The sequence below is a fragment of the Idiotropiscis lumnitzeri genome, chromosome 7 (genome assembly GCF_059441095.1).
Source record: "Idiotropiscis lumnitzeri isolate Australia: NSW breed Sydney's pygmy pipehorse chromosome 7, RoL_Ilum_1.0, whole genome shotgun sequence".
In the NCBI taxonomy this organism is placed as follows: domain Eukaryota; kingdom Metazoa; phylum Chordata; class Actinopteri; order Syngnathiformes; family Syngnathidae; genus Idiotropiscis; species Idiotropiscis lumnitzeri.
This window is the reverse complement of record NC_142397.1, coordinates 8012018-8024756: the sequence shown is the minus strand read 5'-3', so window position 1 is coordinate 8024756 and position 12739 is coordinate 8012018. Positions and strand designations below refer to the sequence as shown.

General features: G+C 41.0%; 1 protein-coding gene across 1 annotated transcript; it reads right to left on the bottom strand.

The window, feature by feature from the left end:
- Nucleotides 1-4197: 4197 nt before the first annotated feature.
- hepacama (hepatic and glial cell adhesion molecule a) lies at nucleotides 4198-11561 on the bottom strand. The gene is made up of 7 exons (XM_088300822.1): nucleotides 11325-11561; nucleotides 8058-8405; nucleotides 6567-6848; nucleotides 5973-6063; nucleotides 5769-5836; nucleotides 4966-5036; nucleotides 4198-4827 (listed from the first exon to the last, which is right to left on the bottom strand). Exons 1-7 carry the CDS (start codon nucleotides 11413-11415, stop codon nucleotides 4465-4467), a joined length of 1314 nt encoding a protein of 437 aa, XP_088156948.1. The 5' UTR covers nucleotides 11416-11561; the 3' UTR covers nucleotides 4198-4464.
- Between the last annotated feature and the right edge of the window lie 1178 nt (nucleotides 11562-12739).

Sequence of the window (12739 nt, the reverse complement as noted above, 5' to 3'; positions counted from 1 at the left end):
GATCAGCTTCTTGAGAGCAAGCCCACCAGATGGTTTGGTCAGATCAGTTGGGGCCATGCAGGCACTTGAAGAGATTTCAGAGTCAGGTGTATTTTTGGTGACAATTTGTAGTTTGTTGATCACAAGGGAAATGCATGGCCTGATAAACGTTGCTAGAAGAGGAGCTGGTTTTGGTGGAAGGAGTGATGAAAATCCTTGATAGTGGTTTCATATGGATGGCACAATTAGAAACAATAAGAATACATATAGATATATATATGTATGTACATATAAATTAGGGATGGGCAACTGGTGAGCTGTAACTATGCTCACAGTGCAGCCTCGATTACCCTCGTACACCAAAATAAAAATAAAAATAATAATGTCCCTTAAAAAACTCTACTATAGAAAAATATTGAAGAAAAGTCCATGAATATGCAATTCTGCGTGTGCCTAACTACGAATATGCTCTTGTTTAAAGTTGTAATATCACCAATGACCACTGAATGGCAGACGTCTTAGTTTGCGCTTACACCGGGTCTAATACTATAACGTGAGTAAGCCTAATTATTTTTTGGGGGGGTTCGGAATGATAGGCAGGACACAGTATCTCAGTTGCATTAAAATTTGGAGTGAGTTGATTTTTGTGAAAATATTTACAAAATAAGTGCTTGCACTACATTTACTCTCATTGACGTCAAAGATTTTTTTTTTACTTGGCTAGTAGTGAATGAGTTAATGTTGCATTGTTCTTCAGCAGTTTTGTGCCATCCGTGAATTGCAAGTTTTACGCATGAGAACCATTCACAATTAAAAAAAAAAACACGCAATGTGGGTATTACCCTTTGTTATTGGGATAGCATGGTTAATCTTTTATACACGCGGTGAAATTTTTATTATAAAAAATTAAAGATAATAAGAGCCGGTATTTTGCATGTACGCACATATTTCTGTGAAATGTTTCCATTGTGCATTTCCATTGCGCTTGGCCAATCTCCCACTGCCAGTTATTAAAATCCAGACCTATAATGCTGACAAAAGCCAGATAAGAGTTTTCCTACCGTCAATACTGTCAACCCCCCCCCAAATCCCTCGTCTAGGGGATTTCACATCAGCAGGACTTGAGTGAAAAAGCTCCACCAGGCAGTGAGTAGGAGGTCATTAATTAGAGATGGAGAGCGTCATGCAACACCACGCACGCAGACAGGTAATACACACATACACACAGACGCGATCCATGTCCCTCGAGGCTAATTACCATTGCTGCATCCCACAGCCTACATCTCACTACAAGTGCCACACAATGGAAGAGACTATGTAATGAATGGGTGTGAAAAGAAAAATATGACGTGCAGCGACTGGCCTAAAACTCGTGATGTGTGTAAGCCCTACGTGATTTCTGTGGACCTTCGCATAATTGGCATTTGCAAATTGAGCTATTGACAGATTTTTTTTTTATCCTCTGTTATTGGCAGAATACAGACCACTTCTAAGAGTAATTCACTAATGACGGGACATTGTAATTTCCTAGTAATGTTGCATTTGCATAGGCGTGTGGTCATAAAGTGTTGAATATTTACATTGATCTGCTCCCTACCATGTTAAATCTTTAACACAATCAGTGAGTATCATTCATGATTAATTATAGCATAATACCATTTATGACACCACGGCTGGATAAATAATATACAGAAAGACACTTACGAAGGACTGAGTGGGTGTTGGACGACTTAGCTTCTCTTGAAAGGTCCATCTTGAAAATGGCCTCTCAAGTGTATCTGCAACTCAATCCACACTTTTCCCACCTTCAGCCGTTGTGGTTTAAAAAAGCAAGAATATATTCTTGAGTTTCGAACCGTCGCCAGTTACGACTTCGGGTTGTGTTGATTTCGCACAGCACCGCCCCCTCACCAGTGAGTATCCAATCACAAGACGCGTTCATCACTTTCAACGTAAATCCAGCGAGAAGGCCTTGTCGTCATCAACTCGTGATCTAATTGGCTATCGCAGCTGTCCATCAACAGTAAAAGCTCCCCTGCTCACGCTGAACAGACGCCCGCACGATTGTATCTGAAGGCCTCGAACGAATGGTACGACACAGCCGTAAGTAGAATACTTCTGTTCTTCTGGTATTTACCGCTAATTTATATTACACGACATGTGAAATGCGTTATACAAATAAAGTTGTATTGAATCGTGCTACTGGTGTTATGAAATCTGCCTGGCAACACGCGCTTGCTGAATTCTGATTGGAGAAAACTCCACGGCCTTGGCCGTCCATTACTGTCAAAATACAAACAAAAAAACAATAACGTTTATCGGTTCGAGTACCCAATCTCTTTTCTTTGTAGTGTACTCAATCCTGAGTTCCCGCCAGTCCTTAGATGCCACTGCTATGATTTTTTTTTAAACTAGAGGTGACCTAACGAGGCAACATGTTGACAAATCAATTCAAGCCCGCGACCATACGCCCTGTGAATAGTTAGGGTCCTCTATATTCTATCCGCATGATACGTGGCTTAACTGTTAAAGTGTATTCAGAACCTTTATTTGTAGAGAAGGGAACCTGCATCAAAACAAGCAGCTATACGATTGTGCAATCCAAAAGACACATCACACCTTTAGACGACCAAAAGATACATTTCCGGATAAAAGGCGTCAATGAAATAATTTCAATGACAAAAGGCCTTGCAGCGCAGCTGGACATCTGAGGGGATGACACATTATCCTGATAATAGCGATAGAGGGGGACACTTTTGTTTTGGGTGTGTTTGAGTGTGTTTTTGTGCTCTCCTTCTGATCATTCGACATCCCAACTACATACAGTTGCAATAACAGCATCCGCTTTTTCATCTTTTTAAACCACTGTCCTCTCATGTGGATGTGCAGTGTTTCTTCTAACACTAGTTTCTGGGTGGGTCATTGACAGCGCGACAAAAATAAGTTAACCTCGCCGAATTGTAAAATGTAAGCAGTTGTGTTGGTGTAATTTCACTTTTGGAATTGTTTGAAACGTTTTAAAATTATTTTACTTGAAGTGGAAGTAGGACAAGCCCCGGAGTGGTCAATCTGCATCACCGTGAAAATTTCCGCCTAACAGCATTTTTTAAAGATGCAATTCACTATTTTTTGAATGAAAATTTGAAACAAAGCTGTCACTGGAAATGACAATTAGATTTTTTTACGGTCAATCAAAATCATAACTTTCGCATTATAGTAAAGAAACAACATGGCTGAGAAGTCAATGTTTGTCATACCATCCACAGTCATGGTTTCATAAAATTAAATTAAAATTAATATATTTTTTTTAAATCTGCATTTTCTATGCTGATTAAACCTAAAATAGGTGATTTCAAAAATTAGCAACGACTCCATTATGAACTAACTGCCCGTTTAATACCGATATTGAAAACATTTTGTCCCCAAAAAAAGAAAAGTATATCACAGTACATTTTTCATCACTGCAAAAAATTAACAGATGAGAAATCGCAAAAAAAAAAAAAAAACTCCACACAGCATCATACTAAGAGCTGTTTCTAATGATGTCCTCAACAAATGAGCATATAACAAACAAAACACACACATCAGATCTTCAAATGGAAGACAATCAGGAAAGGTTGCAATGAGGGCCAATTGGAGCTTGCATGATTGCACGATGCCCTTAAAGTTGCCTGCAAATCAATAGAATGGAATAAAAGTCTCTTGACATTGATTAGGCTGACTTTTTAATTCAGATAATCCCGTGTTTATTTTAGAAAAGCTTTATACTTCGCGAGTCCTAAATCCGGCAGTTGAATGCAAAAATAAATACATGATGTAAGTCCACTCTCCACTGCCGACACAAAAATAGAACTGACAGAGCGTAATGTGATGCTGACATCTTATGGACCAAAAAAGCTATAACAGTTTAAAAAAATAATTATAATAATCATAGCAAGACATTATTTATTATTTGAAACCATGGCAATGAAAAATTCCACTAATTATTGTATTAATTAATTTGTACATCTGTGTGTATTGTACTGAGTAGGTTGACAATCATCATCAAAATTAATAATCATCAGACTGGTCATAATATTGGTAATAATCATAGTTACCATTATTCTCATCCAATTAGCATCCTACTGTATATTTACCTGATAGTGTCCAGCGTATTTATTATATTTAGTTTATTTTATATATATATATATATAGTATAAAAACAGTTCACAAAGTACAAAATATTGAAGATTTTTATTTTGTAGTTACACAAAAAGCACGACTTGAAATTGAAAAAACAAAAAGTGAAAACACCCACTACTCATCAGACATTCCCTGTGAAATTAATACATCAAAAGAGAAACTCTGCATAGCACAGGACATGAAACCTATGAATTCTCGACTTTTATAAAAGGCTACAGTAGTATTGCTGGTGGCCAAGGAAGGAATTCTGGGTTGCATCCGTTCTTCTCCTGGCAAGATGCACCAAACACGAACAACCAGGTGTCACTGCTCAGGAGAACCCTGCGTCTTCTCGCTGGGGGCGGGACTCTCGGCCTCCACGGGTAGGCGGATGTTTGGGATCCCGATGGGAGGCCGAACTTTTCTTATGGGGCTGAAACTACGCGGTGACGAACAGGGCGAGTGGGCTGGCGAGCGTGCGGGGCTCAGGGGAGGCCCCGGCAGGGCTTGCGGGAGAAGCTGCGCCAGCGGGGAGGGGCTGCGGGAGTACCTGCGCGGGGTGGTCCAGATGGGCGGCTCAGTTCTGTGGGCATGGGTGGGGAGGACCGGGACGTAGGTGGCGGGGAAATTCAATTCTGATTGGCTGTAGCCACTACAAGCACTTTCTTCCAAACGCTCCAAAGTCTCCTGCAAGATTATCGAACAGAGCCACTTTTTAGACCGGGGGTCTTCAAACCTGTTCCTCGAAGGCTTTTGAAGTCCAATAAATTCGCATTTTCTAACTTTTTTTCTTTTCTGCTCGAAATGACTTGAAGTCTTACTTACATCTTCGTTGAGTACATACAAAGGCATGGGACTCCTCCGGCCGAGGGTGGTTGGTTTCGGTACAACGTCAACTGCAATGAAGACAACAACAATAACACAATAGAAGACTATCACATTCTAAAATGTTATAGAACTAAACCCAATGCCAATTATAATAATTAGGGCAACGTAAATAAAATATTAAAATTAAAATATCACACCGGTCAGATGTAAGTATGAAATGAAAATGAAAGCACATACCTTAAGTAGAACTTATCAATGCAAATTTCAACTGGAAATAAAATCTAATACATAAAATCACTCCTGCTATTCCAAAAATATGCATATGGTTAGTTACACATCAGGTTTTTAAAACAACATTACTACTACGACAAATACTCCTACTACTAATAGAATATGTAATATAGTAATATATATAGTAATATTTATGAATTAAGGATTAGGTTGAGCAATTTGTGGATTTTTTTATTCCAAAACATCCTAGCTATAAATTACAAGGCATGGTAAAATCCACATTGCGCAAAGCTTAGTTTTTTTTCTTTTTTCAAAAAATGAAAATACATGTAAATAATGTTATATGTTTTAAAATCACCTGTGATTAAAATTTGTTGTTGACCAGTGTTATTTTTTTGTCCATAATTTTACAAACTGTACGAATTATTACTGTTAATTATTCACATCTTAAAATAGTACGTATTTAAATGGAAATGAAAAATCAAATAATTATAGAAAAAAAAAGTAATTCTTTTTTTTTTTAATTGCCAACAATATTAAGCCATTGTACAAACTGAAAATGTGTTTACCATCATGGCCGTTTTCCCCCTGCTCCATGTAGATGGGAGCTCTCTGCGGGACGGGTCTATGCTTCTTTCTACAATGCAGTTGGGGGTTTAAAAAAAAACCCCACAAAAACAACATGCGTGTTTATGCAACAGGCAGACAGAAGCAAGGTTAAAAAAAAAAAAAAAAAAAGGGATGAGTGAAAAGAAAGAATGAAGTGCGCCTACTTGGAAGGCTTCCAGCAGGCGCACACGGTCACCAGGGTGATGAGGAGGAAAATGCCTCCGGTGGACAGGATGATGTACAGCGAGCTCCGTCCTAAACCAGAAGCAGACAGTAGAGATCAAGAGCAAAAACAAGAAAGCCCAAAGAAAGAGAACAACACAATCAACGAAAAAGATTGCCGTTTGAACACTTTTAAGTCGCCCCTCTCCTTTCCTATTTTAGACCTGTAATACAGTCAGGCTGTGTAAGCAAACTCGATTTTATTACATTTCAAACCCGGTGGATCGTGCATCTTCCATGCTTGTTGAGGGAATAAAGTAGAAGCACATCCCAGTGGAGTTATGATATAGAACTCCAGATTGCTTCACTCCACCTGCTTATTTCCTCCCTGCTCATAAATAATAGTCCATTCATTGGCTTTCGCTGCCTCTCGTGCCTCCATACCGGCGAGCAGATTTGCACTTGCAGTAAACAACATTGTTCGAGAGGCAGGCCTGCTTCTGTGTGGCTCGGTGAGATGCGATAATTGCTTTGGCATGCGACATCTGAATACATAGCGGAAATCCAACAGTCCGGTGGTGTAACATGCCACCTACTGTAGACGGTGAGCTTGACGGGCGTGCTCTTCATGCTGCTGATGGCGTTCTCCACCATGCAGGTGTAGACGTCGTCGTCCGACATGAGGACCCGCGCGATGGTCAGCACCTTTCGGTCGTGCGAGAGCAGCAGGCGGGAGTCGTTGGCCTGCACCTTGCCTCCCTTCAGCCAAGCGTACACGGGCTTGGTGCCATTGTCGTGGGAGCAGTGCAAGTTAAAGTGCTCGCTGTACTCGAGGACAGATGACGCCACCATCTGGATGTAGGGCTTGGAGACTGGAACTGAGGAGGACACCATAACGACGGGGTTGGCGTGAGATGGGAAGTTTATTGCGAAAGGCAAAAAAAATAAAAATAAATGACAAGGTTTAAGGAATTGGGTTGAATACAATTTGCATGTTGCGCTTCACAATCCAGCTAGTCAGCCATTTTCTATTAATCGCTTATTCTGAATGCTATTCCAGCTGACCTTGGGCGAAACTCAGAGTTCGGCAATCTTTATTGACTAGTGAGGCATATATTACACATTTGTCAGAACACCACAAAACCAAAATGGCACTAAAACATACCGTGCATACATCTTTTTCTGAAGCAAACTTTCTATGGCAACTATCCGATCACCGAATTAATCGACAACTTTTGATAATCGAGTAATCACTAGTGATGGGTAAATGAAGCTTCAAATCTGCTTCATGAACCAGTTGTCGTATTTTTGGACTCCTGTAGATGGCACTCTCTGATCAACATTGGGTTGAAAGCACACTGACTCGCCATTTTTTTTAAAACTTTTTTTCAAACCAACAGTGCCATCTAGATGACTCAAAAATACAACAACTGTTTCATGAAGCAAATTTGAAGCTTCATTTTCTCATCACTTGTAATCACTGAGAGACTTTATCTGCTGTAGGTTAAAATTGTCCAAAAAATCTGAATTTCCACCTCAACAGGAAATCTCGGATTTTTGTAAGGCATGACAAAGGAACTTTATTTTTTCTCGTATTTCATACACAACCAAAATCACAACATTTGACAAACGGAACAAATGAAGTCATTTTTCAAGCAAAAGGGACAAAAGTAGCTTAATAAAATGACTAAAACAACGCCCATGGACAACATTTGAGCACAACCGGATGGATGAATGGAAAGAAATTCAGTAGCTTTCTGATATTACAAAAAAGAACGCAGAAAAAAAAACATGGTTAAAAGACCTTTAATCAAAGGTATGGGGAAAGAAAGTTTTGAACCTGGATTCAAAAACATTTACATGTGGTGATGATTTAATTTTCTTTGGCAACTTATTCCAGTTGAGTGCAGCATAACAGTTAAATGCCACTTCACCATGTTTGCTTTGAAACCTGATCTCCACTAAATTGACCCAATTCGGCAGACCTCAGAGCCCGACTGAGTTTATTTTCAATTAGAATTTCCAAAATGTATCCAGAACCCGAACCATTGAATGATTTGTCGACGTAAGGCGAAAGAAGTACCTACCATCCACGGTCAGCTCAATATAGAGCTCCCCGGTGAACGTGTCGTCCGTGATGGATATCTCCACCTCGTACGATCCTTCGTCCGACAGCTGCAGGTTGTGAAGCAGCAGCGATCCGTTCTCGAACACCAGGATGCGGTTACGGTACTCGGGCCGAAGGTTCCCGATGACGTCTGTGCCGATGGACTGCACCACGGTGACGGGTTTCACTTTGTCCCTCTTGAGCTGCCACTTGATGACAGGTTTGTCTGTGCTGCTGCTGGTGTAGCTGACCGACAGGAGGGCCTCTTTGCCCACGACGCCCCTCACCACCTGGGTTTGGCTCGTCACATTGACCCCTGACACCTCACCTGGGGGGGTAATAAAGAAGAACCGGCGGGAAGGTTGCATGAAGAGTTAAGCAGAATTCTTCCTTTTTCTAGACTGCTAACCAGAGTTGGCTTTACTGCAGCCAATTTCAGTTCTGGATTTTTTTTTCTGGGGGTCTCTCCCTTCAGGCTCCTCTTCAGGAGGTGAAATCCATGCTTTATTGCAGGCGTGGGCAAACGACGGCCCGGGGGCCACATACGTCCCGTTGAACGTTTAAAAACAAAAGCACACTAAAGTGGTTAGTTTCTTCTGAAACGTCGCCGTAAGTCACGATCATGTGACAGCGAGCCAGCACGAAACCGGCACCGCTAATGAAATTCAGGCCAAATTAGTTCAGCTGGAATTCCATTATTTACGACCGGGCTTCCTTTGCTCCAACTTGTCAAACCGTCTCCATTGTTAAAGGCAGACATGATGGTGCATTTTCCATCATGGTGGGGCTGCTTATACTGCCGCTTCTTTTTATTTATTTTTTTTTTACCGATGCTGAAAATTTGACTTGAGCCCCACTTACATGCAACGTTTGCATCCACTTACATAAAGCTGTAGTCATTTTGGTTCTTTGTAAGCGCATAGATGGCGGGTACTGATTTATTTGTTTTTGAAGAACCCATTTTGGACAACAGCTTTCTCTTCTCACCCTTAAGTGTCAACGGAGCGTTCACCCCCTACCCCTGAATGCAAATGGTTGAGTCCTGTTCTACCTCATCAAATCTTAAATTATTCCTCATGAATCAGAAAGTAGCCTGCTCACTAAGCTCAATTTAGTTTCTCCCTCACCTGAGTTGCTATGATTTCAGCGTCTTGCCTCTCTCCCTTTGATGGCGACGTAATGAGTCTGAATTCTTTGCATAGGCGGCCTAAATGCAGCCATTAGTGTGCTCACTGTTTGCTCTTCAAACAAAAAAAAAGAAAATGTCTGTTCGTAACTTGATCATTAATACGCTTCACGGAAACTGTCGGACATCCTACCGAACATGTAACATATTAATTCAGATTTTTCTCCATCGATTTCCCTCATCCTACCATGAGACCACATTTCATCCTTTATAGGGAAGCCTTGTCTTGGAAACCAGAACAGCATAGCACATATGTTCCCTGTGGAGACTGCTTCTCCCTTAGTGGACACAAGTCCAAACATTGGCTCTGGGGGAGTCCCACTGTTATGCATCGAAGATAGAGCGAGCAAGAAAAACAGTGGAAGAGAGAGAGAGAGAAAAAGAGAGCGAGATTCTGCACTGTTGACTAATTCTTCGCAGCCAGCCAGTTAGCAGGGCATCGCCTCCTCGTCATGGCAACCACTTTGGGCCGTCTGACGGGGGTTGTCAAGGCGATAAGACAAAGGACACGATTGTTGGGGCTCCCTTGAAAAGAGTGAGCGACAAACTGGGAACTAGAGAGAAAGTCTTTGTCACTGGTGAAGTTGGAGATAGGCACAGGAGGTCCTGGAGCACGATAGGACCGGACTTGGTTCGAACTTTTGCGCAGCAAATGACCGTGGAAAAAAATTATGAAATTTTTGAAAATGAAACAAAATAAAGCATTATATTTGTGTATTTAACGCTTTAATTTCTGGTCCATGAAGGATTGTGTGTTAACTGGGAGGCATCGTTTTCGGCCAGGAGAACGATTACTAAATTATGACTTCATGGAATAAGGCGGGCCCATGACATTTTCGATTATGCGCAAGAAGAACCAGTCCAACATGACTTGCAAATATGAAAAAGAAAAACAAATATTCCTTTAACAAAAGTGAAAAAATGTACAGCACAATATGTATATTCATTAATTAGCAGGAGGAGGATGTAATGTTGCATTCAAGGAGGATGGGAAATCGGAAGGATCCCAGTGAAAGCGTCTGAGGCCAATTTAAACAAAGATGACGAAGATTTTTCTGTGAATAAAACTGAAAATAAAAGAAATCATAGTGACATATCTATTAAGGTTCAAGGAGGAGAACATTCGACGTTAGGAACAGGCAGGCAGTGTCATGGACGCCATGAAGGCAGAAATTAAATTGCCAGCTACTTTCTGGTTTACTGACAAAATAAAAAACAACAGCGGAGTGTACCATTTTATAATCTGGAAAGGGGGAGGGCATGATTTCAACAAGACTCAAATAGTAAAAAGGATAACATTACTCCAATAAAAATGGAACAAAATTGTAGAATGCAACATTTGTGTTTATTTGTTAGCATGCTACTACCTGGTACACTAACAAAACCAATCAGGGGACTGTTCCATTTTAGTCAAATGATTGAGTCCATCAAGACTGGAAAAGTAAAAAAAAAAGGGGGAAAACAACACTAACAAAAATGGGGAAAAAAATTGTAGAACATAATATTTGTGTTTGTCTTTTAGCAGGCTACTTCCTGGTTCACTAGCAAAACCATTTGTACCATTTTTTTTAAATCTGGAACTGGGTCAAGTGATTGATTCCATCAAGACTCAAATAGTAAAAAGGGAAAATATTACTCCAAGAAAAATGAAACTAAATGAACGATATTGTAAAAGGCAAAGTTTGAGTTTGTCTGTTAGCAAGCTACTTCCTGATTCGGGAAAAAGGAAGTCCAGTCCAGGTTGTACCCTGAATTTTGCTCACCCAACATAACAAACGCATTTAAGATTTCCCAAAGGTGACGATTTTTGAGAAGTCCGTTATATTTTTAGATAATCTCATAGCATACTAACCAATGAACGGTGATCAAAACCTCTTGGTTTACTCTTGGCGGAAGTCATGAAATACCCAAATTGCCACTTAAGGTACTTCAGCGTGTGATGGTTTAGGAGCACCACCAAATTACCCAACGCGCACACAACGAAGAGAGAAAACATGTACTACACATCAACCTTGGGCAGTCTGTGAAGTTTAAAAAAAAAATAAATAAATTCGGACATACCTGCGAGGAGTAGGAGGAGGAGACCGACCAGGCTGATCAGTGAAGGAACGTCAGTAGAGAGACTGTGGCCTGTCTTCCTCCCCACCTTCATCTTGTGTCCTGGGCAGAGGCGTTCTCCCACTTAGTGAGCATGGTTTAACCACGCTGGGCACGTCTCTCTTCCCACTGCACTGCCTGCAACACTGGCCTCGTCCTGGACACACTGAGCCCCACTCTCGCCTCTCAGCACCCCCAGTCACAGCCAACAACAACCCAACTGTGCGTGTGTGTGCTTGACAGAGACATAGTATGGATGAGCTGCCCTCTTTCACACTACGTTACACTTTGAGAAAGCAACGAGAGTTCAGGGATTGTTTGGGAAAATGCTCGCTGAAAACAACATGAACTTAAGGTACAAAGGATTCCTGTTGGAAAGTATAACTGTACTTGCGTGGCTTTAAGGGAAGCGCACTTGAGGTCCTCGTTTGTTTGAAAAACAACTTGCCTCTTTAGCGCCTTTTCATACAAACTTGAGCTTGGGAAAATTAAAAAATGGTTACTTAGCAACCAGCGCTGCTTTGAAGCAATCAAATCCAGTTGCAGGCAGACAGGTGGGTAAGAACATGTTTCATTTAGGACCGGAAACTGCAGCAAAAGATATCTCATGAAATATGGTTGTGTGTAGTGATGGGTAAATGACGCTTCAAATCTGCTTCATGAACCAGTTGTAGTATTTTTGGACTCCTGTAGATGGCACTCTCTGATCAAACTTGGGCTGACTTGCCATTTTTAAACCCTTTATTTAAACCAACAGTGCCATCTAGAGGACTCGAAAATACAACAACTGTTTCATGAAGCAAATTTCTAGTCGTATGGTCCAACAAATTGCGTTGGTAAAAAATGAAATGTACATTTCCCAGTTTTCTTGAATTGCAACAACATCCTTTTTGTGCGAACTTTTGTCATTATTGCAGAGAATGAATTTAGGAGATACTTTAAAATCTTACAACCAGTATGAGTACAACCATCGGTATGAGTTATGGACCATTATTTTTTTCCCCTCAGAAGTATTACTAGTAAGTATATTGCCATCAAAGTCATTTCTCCATCTTGTGATGAACTTGCAGTTTGTGTGCCTACAAAGGCAGATTTGATAAAGAAGCCGCATCGTGATTGAAAGCTCAAAAGCCGGGAATGTGAGAACCGACTCGTGTGTAGTTGGCCATCAAAAAGGCCAATTCCTCTAAGCTCCGCCCACCACCACCCATCACGTCGCCCTCTTCTTCTCATCTTGTGACACACTCCAAATCGAGGATGACTCGTCGCCGTCAAAAGGGGGAAGCAGGAGTGGCGAGACACACTTCGACTGAGCGCCATGAGAGGACCCATTGTCACGCCGTCTGACACCACTTGATGTTGTGTCGCCCACGCGGGTG